Source organism: Zingiber officinale, chromosome 8A (assembly GCF_018446385.1).
Source record: "Zingiber officinale cultivar Zhangliang chromosome 8A, Zo_v1.1, whole genome shotgun sequence".
NCBI lineage: Eukaryota > Viridiplantae > Streptophyta > Magnoliopsida > Zingiberales > Zingiberaceae > Zingiber > Zingiber officinale.
In genome coordinates this window covers 132,423,976-132,440,632 of record NC_056000.1, presented here as the reverse complement: position 1 = coordinate 132,440,632, position 16,657 = coordinate 132,423,976, and the positions used below count along the sequence as shown (strand labels likewise).

At 41.2% G+C, this 16,657-nt stretch overlaps 1 protein-coding gene across 1 annotated transcript; it reads left to right on the top strand.

Moving 5' to 3' along the window:
• The first annotated feature begins 13,439 nt into the window (after positions 1 to 13,439).
• LOC122010291 (patatin-like protein 2) lies at positions 13,440 to 15,473 on the top strand. Its single transcript, XM_042566771.1, has 6 exons — positions 13,440 to 13,693; positions 13,782 to 13,963; positions 14,082 to 14,271; positions 14,346 to 14,507; positions 14,613 to 14,915; positions 15,031 to 15,473. The coding sequence occupies exons 1-6, from the start codon at positions 13,544 to 13,546 to the stop codon at positions 15,280 to 15,282; spliced, it is 1,239 nt and encodes a 412-aa protein (XP_042422705.1). The 5' UTR covers positions 13,440 to 13,543; the 3' UTR covers positions 15,283 to 15,473.
• Positions 15,474 to 16,657: the final 1,184 nt, after the last annotated feature.

Below are 16,657 nucleotides of genomic sequence, written 5' to 3'. Positions count from 1 at the left end.
ACTTCGGTTGTTGGGGCTGTCTCGGTAATTTCTTCCATCTCGGATTCTGATGAAGGCTCAATGTCTATTGAGGGGACGGCTTCAATCAGTTCTTCGTAGAGTTTTAAGAACTTTTCCCAAAGTTCTTTTGAGTTGTTGTATTCGTCGATTCTTTTGAGATCTTCATTTGGTATCACGGTTAGGAGATGAAATTCTGCCCGTCCGTTTGCCATCGATTCGTTACGTTGCTTTTTGTTCCAGCGACGTGGATCGAGTCTTTCTCCGTTCGTGTTCTTCGGTTCTTCATAACCAGATTTTAAAATTAAAGAAATACCAAGGTCTGAGTTAAGGTATACCTCCATTTGTTTCTTCCATGAAGAAAACTCCCCCTCGAATGCTGGTAGATATTCGCTAGCTCCGGCCATCGTTTTGTTGCTTCAGACGGCGGTTAGTCCTTCTGAGGTGTCTCGGCTCTGATACCACTTGTAGGACCGTTGCGGCCGGCTAGGAGGGGGTTGGATATCCTGCAAACACAAAAAGACAAACCCTCCTCGAACTCTTTAAGCTAACACTTGCATAAATTAAATTAGCAGTAAATAAAAAGCATAAAGAAGAAGACGAGGCACAAAAGGTTTACTTGGTTACAACCGATGTGGTTGTTAATCTAAGGAAGATAAAGTCCACTATCAATCTCCTTCGGGCGGAGAAGCCTCGTACAGCAATGTAGCGCAGAAAATAGAAGCTAAACTAGAACAGAAGCGCACAAGTGTTTGGAATTACAATTCAGAGTATATTCCAAAAGCTTCTGGACCAAGACCATATTTATAGCCTTGGTCGGGGAGCCTGGAAGGGTTCCGGGTGCCCAGTCCCACCTCGGTCCGGTTCTTCTCCACCGGATCCGCTCGCTTGGGTGATCTCTGCCATCCAGAAAAGGGCTCACCCGAACCCAACTTCCGGTCTTCTCGAGCAGCCTTCCGCTCCGGCTTCTCGTCCCTCGGAATCGTTGCGTGTTTCCTTCTCGTCCACCAGCGTACTCATCCGCAGTCTTCGTCCCTCGATCGCACCGCGTGCCGACCTTCTCGCTAGCTGCGTCTCTTACTCCTTGAGAAATCTTCCGCTTCGGCTTTCGTCCCTCGAAACCACCGCACGCTTCCTTCTCGTCCACCGGGGTACTCTTCCACAGCACCTCATCCCTCGGACTGCCGTCCTTCTCGCTAGCTGCGTCTTCCGCTCGACTACCTGTGTTCCTAAGCTCTTGCACACTTAGACACAAGGTTAGAAACAACGCAGAACCTAACTTAATTTGTTGATCACACCAAAACAACCTTGGGGTTCCAACAGAAGGTTCTAGATTTGATAATCTCCCCAGTCATAGTCATAAGTATCAGGAACTTGCTCAAATGTATCTTGATGTTGAGGTTGGAATAAGTGCTGAAGTTCCATGGAAGAGCTAGCAGCATTTTGGAAGAAGTGACATAAAACAGCTGGATGGGATGAACTGCCACAAGTCGTGCAGATATTATCAGTTGGTTCTGTGGGAGGGGCATCTTCCTTTTGAAAGAGGTGGCATATGGCAAACGGATGAGATGTGCTACCACATCCTCCACAAAGGAACTCAAGTTGCTCATCTAGATCATAGCCTTCATCAATGGGAGATATGGGTCTTACACTCATGGGTGTGAAAAATTCTCTGAAAGACCTACTTGACATGTTAGTGCTCAAGATATCTAAAAATATATATATGAGAAAAATTTAAAAAAAAAATTGAAAGACAAGAAATAAAATGCTATATGAAAAATAAATGCAGAATTTAAAAACAAGAACGAAAATGCAGATTTTTTTTTGGATTATGAAAATGGAAAAAACAAAAACTATTCACAAGTCTAGATTAACTAAATTGCTAATCTACTAATGTTAATGCGAACAATCCCCGGCAACGGCGCCAAAAACTTGTTATGATTTCGCAAGTATACGAATTCGTCAACAGTAATATATAAGATTGTTGAACCACATGGACTGTTGATTATGCACTAGAGATGTCACAAAGTAAGTTATCTAGACGGTCGAAAGTTGGCTTTGGAGCTTGCAAACTAACGAGAGTGATTGAAGAGAAAAAGAGGAGGAGAGAATCGATCTTGGAGGGAATTGAGCTTTGGGAAGTGGATTCTAGGATTTTGATTTCGTTGTAGTGGAACCTGATGCATCATGTTCTATCTTTTACTCATTGTCAATCAGCATACCTTTGCCGGAGGCTAAAGCTACTATCCTTAAGTACTAATCAGAGGAGATCCATGTAAAATCCTGTTACAGTTAATCCCTATCACTAGGGCACCTCGGTAGATCATAAGAATATAAATCTAATCGGTATCATTAAGGATAGAGATAGGGATTTGGTTTGGACTCTTCCTTGTGGAGAAGTTGCCTCTCCTTTTCAAGGGAATATCCTAGACATCCGTGAACGGGTTAGCCCTGTCACTAGGGCCTCTCGGGTATACGATCTAAGATCCTCTTTTTACAAAATTAGCAATTCCTACACAATCAATTAACATGACAAGGCAACAAGTCTCATGCATATCAAATAGAAACGAAGCAAGAGAAATCATCCAACGAGTAAAGGCACAAACATGAGTCTTACATCAAACCCTATCCAAAAATACTCCCTATATCCATAGAAAAGGAGATCTACTCTATTGTGAGGGAAGAACAATCCCAAAACATAAAGTAAAGCATACTTACAACCCTTGATGTGAGAAGAAGGGGAAGAAGATATGCTTGCCGAGGTTTCCGATGTCTTGGGGATGCCTCCTTGCTCTGGAGATGAATGGAACATCAAGGGATGATGGTGGATGAAGTTCTAGGGTTTCCCCCAAAGGGGAGAACCCTTTCCCAATGAGAGAGATGAAGTCCCTAACCAAAGATCTCCCCAAGAATAGGGTTCTTGACCCTTTTATACCTCCTCCAAGCTGCCCAGGAAAACCAGGATTACTGGGGTCCAATAAACCGAGTTTTTCACCCATTAAACCAGGTTTTCTCGTGATTCACCCTGAACAAAAGTTGTATCTCTTGAAATTATCTTCAATCTAATACTTGGATTGAGTCATGGCTCCAACCGAGCCCAATGTTATGGAGGTTCAAAGTTTGGTCTGCAATCTGGGCGGAGGTCCAGTTGAACCCACGGTTGGGAGGCACGGCCATGCCATTTAGCACAGGTAAACAATGCTCTCTCTCTGTTGGATCTGAAGAAAAGTTGTAGATCTTGAAGTCAGCTATGTTTTGGTATAAAGAACAGTCCAAAAATCCAACGGATCATAAAGTTATGGCCAAATCATGAACGGTCTGCAATCTGCCCAGAATTCAGCACAACCCTGTTTTGGCATGGCACGACCCGTGTTCTTCGTCACATGGCCGTGTGAAATCCACACGGCCTCACACGGCTTCTTCTCGGGTTGAGTCACACAGCCGTGTGGCTCACACGGCCGTGACCCTCTTCTTCTCTTCCGAGGTCACACGGTCGTGTGGATTCACACGGCCGTGACCTTCCTCCCCTCTGGGTTGTTGGCACGGTCGTGCCATTTGGCACGGCCGTGTGTTGCTTGGCCACGGGATGTTGGCACTGCCATGAGGCTCACACGTCCTAGACATGCATGACCTCTAGATAGATGGCACAGCCAAAGCATGATAATGGCCACACGGCCGTGTGGCCTATGCGGCCCAAGCTCCTGTGTGCGTTTTCGCTCCATTTTCACTCCAAATAGCGTCCTGTCAATAAAAACAAGCAAAGAGCATATCTCCAAACAAAATATAATGGAAGTATGCCATTATAATGAAATAGGGTACATTAAACATAGATTATGCTAATGAAATGCAAGTAGATGTCCGGCAAAGCATGCATAAATGATCATAAGATCAACGCACATCACCGACCATATTGATATGGTCAAGAAACCAAAGATTAAGACAAACTGCCCTATGGAATCTCAAATGGTTATGGTGTACACCAAAAATAAATTGTTGGATTTTCAAAATGCAATGAGTGTGAGTCATGGTTATTATGTGCAGCAATCATCTATAGTTGGTGATTTAGTGGGTTACCATGTCATGAATTTTCAAAGTGGTTCATCTGCAAAACCAAGGGTCCTCACGCACGACAAACATACAGACTACATATCGTGTAGTTGTAGTAAATTTGAGTTTGAGGGCATTCCATGTAGGCATATGTTAGCTTTTTTCATATCAATCAAGTGTTTCTACTGCCTGATATGTACATACTCAATAGATGGACAAGAAATGCCAAGGTTGGGGCAATCTATGATTTGGGTGAGCAAACTTCCCTCGGCAGTCCAGATGTGAAATTGATGGCAAGACACTTAAGGTTGTCCTGTAAAGCTTTGGTAGTGATCGATGATGCAGCTTTGACTGATGAGGGGATAAACTTTTTGGATGACCAATTTAATTGTATATATAGTAAAATTCAAGAGCTGAACATTAGCAGAAAATGTGACAACCAAAGTCAAAAAAGGAAATGCATTGATAGGGCCTTATTGATCCTTCTTTAGTAAGGGCAAAGGGTTATGGGAAAAGATTGAAATCTACAAAAGAGACGTCAATCTCAATGTCCAGGCTATGTCGTGGATGTTGTCATCGAGATGTCTCACACGACAAGCACAACTATCCATTATTGCAGCAAGGGTATGTGTCCATTAATATTGCATTTCTAGTACAAATTTAGCTGAGCATATCAATGTTTTGCATCCATTAATAGTAAAGTTAATGACGAGTTGATTGCCAGATCAACTGCTACAGAGAAAGACAATACCAACGATGATGAATCCTATGAAGAAGATTTGGCATCTATAGCTGGTACATTCTAGTTTTTATTTAACTATATTACTGAATCTGGATAAATTGTGGCTTATAATTATGGCACTATGGATGTACGTTTTAACACCTTGCTCATTGCGTTATGAGGCTAGGTTTACTAAACTCTTGATGAGCGGTTATTACTGATTACAGATGGTTTTCCTTCTAATCTGAATCTTACACTATTATTCCAATAAGAATATGAGATGTATCCCATAAACCTAAATTTTGGTTATAAGAAAATCATTTTTCCATAAAACTTCCTTTCATCACCATCCCTCTTTCTAACTGCTACAACGTGTAGCAGCTAATATACAGTCACTCAGATTTATAGCATGTAATTGCTACAATGTATAGCAGCTAATATACTTGACCCTACCTGCTACAATGTTATAGCAGCTAACCGTTGAGTTAGCTGCCACAGATTTGTAGCAGCTATCATTCCAAGTAGCTGCTACAGCGTTCTAGCAACTAACTATGGAATTAATTACATATGGAATCTAGTGAAAGCTATTGGTCCGCGTTGGCCGGCTAGAAGGGGGGTTGGATAGCCTTGTAAAAGTAAAAGAAAACTACGCTTCTCGAACTCTTAGAATAACACTTGCATAAAATAAAATAAACAGAAAATAACGAAAAGAAGAGGCAAAGAGATTTTTACTTGGTTACAACCGAGGAGATTGTTAATCCAAGGAATGTGTCACACTAGTATCTTCTTCAGGCGGAGAAGCCTCTTACAGTAATGACGCACAGAAAAATAGAAGTTAAACTCTAAAGAAAGCGTACAAATGTTGGAAATGTTAATTGCTTGAGTTGATTAAAGCTTCTGGACCAATGCTGATTTATAGTCTTGGTCGAGGCGACTGGAAGGGTTCCAAGAGCCTGGGAGGGGATAAAATTTTATCCCTTTCGCAATGGATCGCGTTTGACCACGATCCGGTCAAAACTCAACTCCGAGCGCCCGAAATGGCTCCGGGCGCCCGAGCTGGTCCGAGCGCTCGGAATGGTTCCAGGCGACCGGACCACTATAGTCAACAAAGTTAACCTTTGGTTCAGGTCCTCTACTCCGGTGTTGCTTGCCTCGGTCCGGGTCTTCCGCTCCAACTCCGCTTGCTTGGGTGATTTTAGCCAACCGAAATAAGGCTCACCCGAACCAATTTCGGCCTTCTCAAGCAACCTTCCGCTCCGGCTTCTCGTACCTTGGAAACGTCGCGCGCCTCTTTCTCGTCCACCCGCATACTCTTCCACAACACCTTGTCCCTCGGACGCACCGAGCCCGTCGCCTCTCTCCCATGCCGTCCTTCTTGCTAGCTGCGTCTTTTTCTCGACTCCCTATGCTCCTAAGCTCCTGCAAACTTAGACACAAGGTTAAAACACGATATGACCTAACTTAACTTATTGATCACATCAAAACAACCTTCGGGTTCCAACAATCTCCCCCTTTTTGATGTGAGCAACCCAAGTTAAGCTATGATAAATAGACATAAAAATGAAATAACTAATATTGCAATAAAGTGCAAAAAGATAGAAAAATTGTAGAAAAAATTGGTATACCTCCCCCTAGACTTATACTTTTCCTTCTCCCCCTTTGATCACATAAAAAAATGGGGTTCCAAGAAAAATCTAAGGGTTAAAACTTAAAAAATTTTGAAAATTATTTCAATAATTTTTAGAAAACATTTCTAAGTGAAAGAAGATCTCAAAGAAAATTTCTAAGTTAAAAAAAAATCTAAGTTAGGCAATTTTGCATGAAAAATTATTTTTGAGAATTTTTTAAGCAGAAAACTTAAGCAAGAAAATTTTTCAAAAAAAATATTTTTGAGAAATTTCTAAGTTTTTGCAAGCAAAATTATTTTTGAGAATTGTCTGAGCATAAAACTTAAGCAAGAAAAATTTTTCTAAGCAAAAAGAATATTTTAAAAAAATTCTAAGTTTTTGCAAGCAAAATTATTATTATTTTTTTAATTTCCAAAAATAATATTTAAAAGACTTTCTAAATCATTATTTAATTTTATCTTTAATGCTTTATCATAAAGTTAATTAAACATTTTATTTCAATATTTTGGCTTCCAGACAGTGGCGAGGCACTAGGACTTCTTGGTTATTGGAGCAACAACCACTTTCTTAGACAAAGCCTTATAAAGAAATTAGCTGTTTAATTTTCTCGCTGAAAGCGCTAAATCTAATTAAAAGTTCAAGTTAAATGAGACTTTGGAACCCAATATAGGTTCCACCCTACTGGATTAACTAAAAATTTCTTATGTGCATAACTTTTTGAAATATTTCTAATGTGCCCCTGGTGATTTTTAAAATACCAATTTAAATTGTTATATTTTCTAAAATTTGTATTATGGGAACATGTATATTTTTTAAAGAATCTATTTGTTTTTTCAAAATTTCATTTTCTAACTTTAATTTGTCTAACTCTTCTAATTGGCAAGACTTAGCTAGAATTACTTTTAAATTTTTAATTTCCTTTTCTAACTTGCAGCAGTCTTTAGTTAACAATTTAACAAACTTAAAGAATTTATTAGGGGGAAGAGATCGTACCTGACTTACCTTGTCAATCTCGTTATCCGTATCTCCCCCTGAACTGCTGCTTTCTTCCGAAGTAGCTCCCCCTTTATCGATGCTCTCGATGCTCATTTTGGACAAGCTTGAATTGCAGTCCTCGTCTTGATGACTTGCCATTAATGCAAGTCCGGAGAAGGCCTCGACTTCCGATTCAGACAACGTATCATCCCACGTCGCCTTTAATACCTTGCGCTTGTTTGTTTGGACAGACTTCTTTCCTTTGTCTTTGTCCTTGTTCTTTAGTTTAGGGCAGTTGTCCTTGACGTACTCTTCTTTGTTGCAGTGGTAGCAGCAGATCGTCCTTTTCTTTCTACCCCGTGGATTTTTAGTTTTTCTAGAATTACATAACTTCTTAAAGAATCTTACCATCATAACCATTTCCTCATCGTCGAGGGAAGACTCTAACTCAGGTTCGTCTCTCAACACTTTGAGGGCGATGTTTTGCATGGGCTCCTTCGTACCTACACATCTTGATTCATGCACTTCAAATGTGGAAAATAATTTTTCTAATGTAATTTTTTCTAAGTCTTACGAAATATAAAAGGCATCTACTGGTGATGCTCATTTTGAATTTCTAGGAAATGAATTGAGTGCGTACCTTAGCAAATCTTGGTTACTTACCTTTTCTCCGAGATTCGAAAGTGCGGTGATGATTTCCTTAATCTTCGAGTGCAGATGTGCGACTGTTTCATTTTCTTCAAGTCGCAGGTTGGTGAGTTGGTTGCGAAGTAAAACCCATCTTGCGAGCTTGGCTTCAGACGTTACTTTGTGCAGCTCAAGGAACTTTTTCCACAGTTCCTTTGCTGAGTCGTAGTTGTTGATTCGGTTGACTTCTTGTGGTGGAAGAACACTCAGCAGATGGAATTCAGCATTGTCGTTTGCCACGTAGTCGGCCTGCTCCTTTTTCATCCATTAGTATTTTTCTTTGCCTTCTGGTGCTGTAAAATCAAACTTCATTATGAATAATAAATCGAAATCGGTTTTAAAAAAATACCCGCATTCGCTTTTTCCAGCTAGCGAATTTCCCTTCGAATTTTGACGGGTAAATGCTAGGTCCGACCATTAGTTCAGTGCTTCGTTCGGTGGTTAGTCCTCCTGAAGCATCCTAAGTCTAATACCACTTGTTGGTCCATGTTGGTCAGCTAGAAGGGGGGTTGGATAGCCCTGCAAAATTAAAGTAAAAGAAAATTGCCCTTCTCAAACACTCAGAAAAACACTTGCATAAAATAAAATATACAGAAAAAGAACGAGAAGAAGAGGCAAAGAGATTTTTACTTAGTTACAACCGGGGAGGTTGTTAATCCAAGAAATGTGTCACACTAGTATCTTCTTCAGGCAGAGAAGCCTCTTACAGCAATGACGCACAGAAAAATAGAAGCTAAACTTTAAAGAAAATGTACAAGTGTTGGAAATGCTAATTGCTTGAGTTGATTAAAGCTTCTGGACCAATGCTGACTTGTAGCCTTGGTCGGGGCACCTAGAAGGGTTCCAGGCGCCTGGGAGGGGATAAAATTTTATCCCTTTTTCAACGGATCATGTTTGACTGCAATCCGATCAAAACTCACCGTACCTCCGGGCGCCCGGAATGGCTCCAAGCGCCCGGAATGGGTCCGGGTGCTCGGAATGGTTCCGCGCGCCCGGACCACTATAGTCAACAAAGTTGATATTTGGTTCGGGTCCTCTACTCTGGTGCTGCTCGCCTCGATCTGGGTCTTCCGCTCCAGCTCCGCTTGCTTGGGTAATTTCAGCCAACCGAAATAAGGCTCACCCGAACCCAATTTCGGCATTCTCGAGCAACCTTCCGCTCCGACTTCTCATACCTCGGAAACGCAGCGCGCCTCCTTCTCGTCCGCCCGCATACTCTTTCGCAGCACCTTGTCCCTCGAACGCACTGAGCCCGTCGGCTCTCTCCCATGTCGTCCTTCTCGCTAGTTGCGTCTTTTGCTCGACTCCCTGTGCTCCTAAGCTCCTGCACACTTAGACAGAAGGTTAAAACACGACAGTACCTAACTTAACTTGTTGATCATATCAAAATAACCTTGGGGTTCCAACAAGCTTCCATGTTCGTAAAGGAATTTCTTTAAAGCGACCAATAGCATCTAGCCCCGATGCGTGTATGTTGAAGAGGTTAGTTTGCTCATGGAGTGGATTAGGGAGGGGTTGATCGCCTCGAAGAACTTTTCCCAACCACGACCAAAGGATGCGAGGGAGGTGCAAAATAATATAAGTTGGTTGGTGTTCACACCACTCTGTACGTAAGTACATTGATGAAGGGTGTTCCCTCATGGAGAAGACTGTGGACGCACCACTATTCAATATTAAACTTACAATGCAATCGAAATGTAAATTTATTGACAATAATTTCTCATGTAATGGTATAAATGTATTTTATAGGTACCTTATTATCTTACTCCTAATTAGTTGCTACATGATGTAGCAGTTACTACCATTTATTTTAAATCATTCAATTAAATTATTTTTTATATATTATTCCTATTTTATTTCTTAAGTATGTTGTCATTTCATGAAGTAGTAAATTCAAGTGGACTCATGAATAATGATCAAGCTCGTGAACACAGAACATGATGTTCACGTAGTAGCAGCTAGTTTGTGGTAGACATAAACACCATTGTAGGAACTGAAAAATCATTTCCAGAACACACATTAAATGCAACGGGAGGAGTCGGTAAAATTTAATTTTATCTTGATCAAGTATAAAATTTAAATTAAACTTTGAAAGTAACAGCTATGCATGTCAAATCTTCTTCATATGTTGTAGCAGTTTCGTTATTTCAAGTTGGCTGCTACAAGGTGTAGCAATTATTTATTGAAGTAGCTGCTACAACGTGTAGCAGCAAAGTAAAGGCACTGCAACAGCATAAATAATTTTAAATAATATTTTAACAAGCATTTTTAGGGTTAATATCTGCTGCTAGAAAATATAGCTAGTAAAAAAATGACTTACCAAGCGGCTGCTACAAGTTGTAGCAGCTACATGGAGAGTTAGCTGCTACAAGGTGCAGCAGTTACCTGTCGAAGTAGCTGCTACACGTTGTTGCAGCTACATGAAGAGTTAGCTGCTACAAGGTGTAGCAGTTACCTGTCGAAATAGTTGCTACACATTGTAGCAGCTACATGGCCAGTTAGCTGCTACAAGGTGTAGCAGTTAACTATCGAAGTAGCTGCTATAACTTGTAGCAGCAAAGGAAAGTCCAAGTGGCTGCAAGCGTTTGTAGCAGGTGTCGGCCTTGCACATCGTAGCATAAATCCTTCCTTCCTTCCTTCCTTCTACGACCACCATTCCAAGTTAGCTGCTATAAGTTTTAGCAACTACAAGGACAGTTTGATGCGAAGTAGTTGCTGTAATGTTTAGAAGCGAAGCAAAGGCGCTGCATCAGTAAAAAATAATTTCATATAATTTTTTACCAAGTTGCTATACATGAACTTAAATATTTGTAAGGGTAGTATCTGCTAGAAAATTTATCTACCATAAAAATGATTTACCAAGTTAGCTGCTTGACGTTTGTAGCTGCTACAATGTGTAGCAACTAACGCGCAGACGTGGTTGTAGCCTGTAGACATTTGTAGACGTCGTGAGATTGAAGAGAGGTGGTAAGCTCTCCATAACAGTTGTGAGATTGAATGCAGGTGAAACTCGGCCGGCGGGAGGCGTCAGGTCCGATGGACGACAGAGACGGCGGGAGCGAGAGAGAGACGGCGGGAGCGAGAGAGAGACAGCGGTGAGGAAGATTTTAATTTGGGAAATTTTCCACGTAGATGTGTTTAAAAAAAGGTGGAATGAGAGAGAGAATAAATGACATATTTTTTGTAAAGAAATCGAGCTGGCAACACCACGTCTGCCCATCACTTACGGTCGCACGCTGCGCGTCGCTAATAGTCACGCACAAAGCGTCACTCAGCATATCAAATAGATATATATATATGATCCTGTCTGGAAGCTGAGAAAACGAACCTGTCGGTGTGACGTGTCTGGAAGGTTGACCTCATCCCCATGACCCGGTTGATGATCTGTCCGCTGTGTTGACCAAGTCGTCTGAAGTCCTCCTCCGGTCAACTGTACCTGTATCCGGCGACCGGGTTCCCCCGGCCTCCTGGCACCTCGGTGCTCGAGGCAAATCCCACAGATATATGAGCAACCGCATACTAATGACAGAATAATTAACTAAATGCAGAAAAGGTACGAGAACGTACCCTGGCCCAGGGGGGCGCCCTCGGATGGATGAGTGAGCTAGTCGTGGTGCCGATCAAGTCGTAGCGGTCCTGCCGGATGGATGGATATGAGTCAGCAACGGAGCCGGATCTAGGAGCAGCGACGCGGAATCCGGTATGCCTTGTATCCACACAAAGGCCATCATAGCAGCAATACAAATAGCAGAGCATCACGGCTCGATGGCCGGAAAACACGACGGAAACCCAAAGACACCGCGAAGGGCAGGATCCATGCCAAAAGCAGTGGAGACAACTACTATACAGCCAATAGAGTCCACTGTTGGAGGGCCGGAGTCTGCTGTAGGATCGCCGGAAATGGCAGTAACGACGGTGGCTATGGGAGGCTAAGGCAGCGGCCTGCAGATGGGCCGACCACTGGAGGGGACAGTGCTAGACCCCTTGAGACGCTGGATGCCGGAGATGCTGTAAGGGGCAGTGGCTGCCGCTATAGGCGGCGGTGATCGCTGGACTCAGCGCTAGAAAGGAGTCGCCGGCGCTGCGGAGTGCGGCAGAGAAGACGTCGGTGCTGTTTCGCGGCGGTCGCAGCACGAAGAACACCAAGTGCCTCCTGTGCTTGACGGCGATGCTCCACCAAAAACCACCCCTCTATGGAGGGGAGCAGAGACGGAGACCGGCGGTATGCGGCGGTCGATGACCAGCGTCGGAGCTGGCGCTGAAGGGAAGTAGGGGAGAGAAGAAAAGCAGCTCCGGTGGCTGCGTCAGGCGCCGGCGAAGTACGCAAGGAGCAGCTTCCTCCTTGGCTAGCGGCGGAAAAAACCTTTTTTTTTCCCTCTTTTTCTCCCACACGAGCCGCCGCCCCCCTTGTCTTTTTCTTTCTCGTGCTTGCCTTAATCACCCAAAAAAAACCTAAACCTCCAATTACAAAAAAGCCCTCCTCCTCCTTAATTACCCCATGTCATTCCCGGTATCCGGATCAATATATATATATATATATATATATATATATATATATATATATATATATATATATAGGTTTAATTAATTTATGTCATTTTAGAAATAAAATTAATTATTAATATATAGAGATAATTTTTAAAAATTTAATATAAAAATATATAGAATAGAAATTAATTAACTTATAAAATATGATATTAGCTGAATACCCTTAATAATCTAAATTAGAAAAAAAAATCTATTCTAACTGACAGATACAGATGGTAACCATGTAACTCTGTTTATAGATATGAAAATATTACCCTGCCCATCAATTTGGACGCAGTTCCTGTCCGCCCCGAGTGTTTCGGCAATGCGTCCATATCTGCACGCTATAAAGCTGTGAATTTTGATAATCCATTGACGAGTACGCTCCGATGCGGTCAATGCACTGACTGCCATAGAAACACGTTTTACTTACAACTCAATTAAAATAGTTAATTGCCATCCAACCAACTCTAATATATAGTACCTCTGGCCAGCCAGCCTTGGAAAGTCCTCGGCTTATACATAATCCACTTATATTTTTATCTTTATCAAAATCTATTTCTACACTATTAAAGAGGGCATTTCAATATGAACACTAAGGTATATTCGAGTCAAAAAAGTGAAACTTACATGTCCTTGCGGAAGACCACATAAAGACGTTCTAAGCGCACATCAATTAAATTATTGGTGGATTCTGATTTGCACGTTTTCTTTGTTTTTCAGCTCATTCAATGTACGTATTTCGATTTCATATATCGACTATAGTTAATTGCATGATTAAAACGTCAAGATTCCACTTAAATTATTGGGCTCTTGCTGCTTCTCGTTCTATATATTTAGCTCTCTTTCTCACCATCAATCAATGAATTACCGCAGCAGCTGATTTAATTAGCTCCTCAAATATATTCCATCTCTTTAATTCGCTCCTAGCTACAAGTACAAGAATAATCATATATACACCATGGCGAGCGATGGAACTGATCCGGCCACCTCCGGCTCAAACCCTCCGCCATCCCTCGGGAAGAGGATCACCGTCCTTTCCATCGACGGCGGCGGTGTTCGCGGGCTGATCCCCGCGACGATCATCGACTTCCTTGAATCAGAACTGCAGGTACGCATATATATATATATGCAGTCATAAATATCCGATCGACGTACCGAGAGATTCAAGTTAATTATATTAATTCTCGGTGTTGCAGAAACTCGACGGGCCTGATGCGAGAATAGCTGACTACTTCGACGTGATCTCCGGCACGAGCACCGGTGGCCTTGTCGCCACCATGCTCGCCGCTCCCGGAGAGAATAACAAACCACTGTTCGCCGCCAAGGACATTGTTCAGTTCTATTTGGATCATAGTCCCAAGATTTTTCCACAGCAAAGGTTAGAATTAATATAATATATCTTTTATATGTATATCTTTTTATATAGGACAAATTTTTGGATAATTAGGATGAAGGATCAAAATTAATTTATGAATTTTACTATTTATTTATTTCAGGTCTGGGTTCCTGAGTCCAGCACTCAACTTGGTTGATGCTCTCGCTGGACCAAAATACAATGGCAAGTATCTTCACACCAAGATTCAAGAACTCTTAGGCGACACAAAATTAAGTCAAACTTTGACCAACATCGTCATCCCTACTTTTGACATTAAAATTTCTCAACCCATCATATTCTCCACTTATGAGGTAATTAATTCATATTAATTCATATTTTTCTCCACTTATAAGGTGGTCCATATTAATTCATATTTTTCTCGCAGACGGAGAAGAATCCGTTGAAGAACGCTCTTCTGTCGGACATCTGCATCAGCACCTCCGCCGCCCCCACATACCTCCCGGGGCATTACTTTGAAACCCATGACGATCAAGGAACGACGAAGAGCTTCAACCTCATCGACGGCGGCGTGGCGGCAAATAACCCAGTAAATTCACACACCCGCGCACATCTAAATAGATATTCTCTGCTCGTAATTAATCTAGGAGCTACCTAGTTCTTATATGTGCTATACATTATTGATCATGAACAGACGATATCCGCCATAAGCGAAGTGACGAAGCAGATTCTGAAATCGAACACGGATTTCGACTCGTACCAACCGGTCGACTACAGTCGGTTTCTGGTGCTCTCGATCGGGACCGGAACACCTAAACAGGAGGAGAATTATAGCGCACAGACGAGCGCTCGATGGGGTTTGCTCGGGTGGTTGTACAACGGAGGAAATACTCCCATCATCGACATTTTCTCCCAGGCGAGCTCCGACATGGTGGATATCCATCTAGCACATGTTTTTCAGGCACAGGACAGTGAAGGCCGTTACTTTCGCATACAGGTACCTATTTAACAAAATTATAATTAATCATTCATTATAAAATCGCACCAAATTCATCGATTCTAGCTAATTGAATAAAACAAACAAATTAATAAACTAAATGATATATATATAGGACGATACTTTGACTGGTGATGCGACTTCGGTGGATAAGTCGACGGAGAAGAACTTACAGAATTTGGTGGAGATCGGGAAGAAACTGCTGGAGAAGCCGGTGTCGAGGGTGAACCTGGAGACAGGCCTGTCGGAGCCGGTGGTGGATGGGAAGGGAGGAACCACATCGAACGGAGATCGACTCGTCTACTTCGCCAAGAAGTTGTCGAATGAAAGGAAGCGTCGGCAGGAGAGTTTGGCTTCCAATGCGTGAGAGTTACGTTGTGGATCCTGTTGATTACTCAGCATCATCAATAATTAATGTTGTTCGTCTAAAAATATATAAATAACTAGTCACCAATAATTAATGTTGTTGGGATTGCACCAATTTGTCAAACTTGTAAGCATGATTAATTTGTTTAAGCTATTCAATGGAAGCACGTACGTGATTGTTCAGTAGGAAAACTCTGCAGTATATATAATGCCTGTTGTTGCAAGGCATAATGGAACAACATAGAAAAAGATACAAATACAAGAGGAATAATCAGATCCAAGCAACAACAACGAGCTTTCTACATGAATGAGTCAGCTTTTGTTGCTCATTAGTGCTCTTGAATAATAGATGTTTGAAGTAAAGAACAGTATAAAAATAGAGAAATTAAAATATGATGGATTATCTCGTATTGAGCATATTTGTGGCATAGCTATTACAATCTTATAAGGGAATACATCATAGGTTCTAGAATGACATTAGTTATTGCTTAATTAATTTGATCATCTACTTGCTACAATATAATGCATCCATTTTAATTTCAGCATGCATATGCATTAATTCTTAGCAAGCACAAACACTCCCTCTTTATTTTGAGAGATCTAATAGTCCAAGTTTATCACACAAGTAGTGAAACTATTTGATTGAAAGTGGCTTTGTGAAGATATTTGCTACTTGATCTCGATTCTTGCAGAAAGTTAATTCAATTTCTCCTTTGTTTACTAACTCTTTGATGAAGTGATGTTGTAACTTGATGTACTTTGTGCGACTATAAAAAATAGAATTTTTTGTCATTGCAATGACATATATATTGTCACACAAGAGTATGGTTGGTGTAGATTATTCCTGCTTCATATCCTTGAGAATTCTCCTCAGTCAAACAACTTCACATGTTGCTCCACATGCTGATATATATTCAGCCTTGGCAGAAGATTGTCACAGTATTTTGGAAATATGCTTTGTTCCTATGAAGAAAATATAGCCCGATGTATTCTTACGATCATCTATTGAACCTGCCAAATTGTTATCAGAAAAACTATACAATTTTTTATCTTTATCAGCTTCAAATATTATTCTATAATTCTTAGTTCCTTACACATATATAAAATTGTTATCAGAAAAACTATACAATTTTTTATCTTTATCAGCTTCAAATATTATTCTATAATTCTTAGTTCCTTACACATATATAAGAATACATTTAGCTGTAACAAGATGAAGTTTGCTAGGCTAGCTCATAAATATTAAGACAATTGTTGGTGCAATCGACTTCCAGAATTTTGAATACTTATTTGAATAATATAGGAAATTTGGTCAAGGGTAACCGAATAACTTGATCATGGTTGATCAAATTAAGTAAACAGAAGTCAAGGATGAC

Bases quoted from the DNA above. Each gene is read 5' to 3' on its own strand.
- LOC122010291 (XM_042566771.1), top strand. From the start codon at position 13,544: ATGGCGAGCGATGGAACTGATCCGGCCACCTCCGGCTCAAACCCTCCG. The intron at 14,508-14,612 runs GTAAATTCACAC...GATCATGAACAG, and splicing joins GCGTGGCGGCAAATAACCCA to ACGATATCCGCCATAAGCGA. The intron at 14,916-15,030 runs GTACCTATTTAA...ATATATATATAG, and splicing joins GCCGTTACTTTCGCATACAG to GACGATACTTTGACTGGTGA.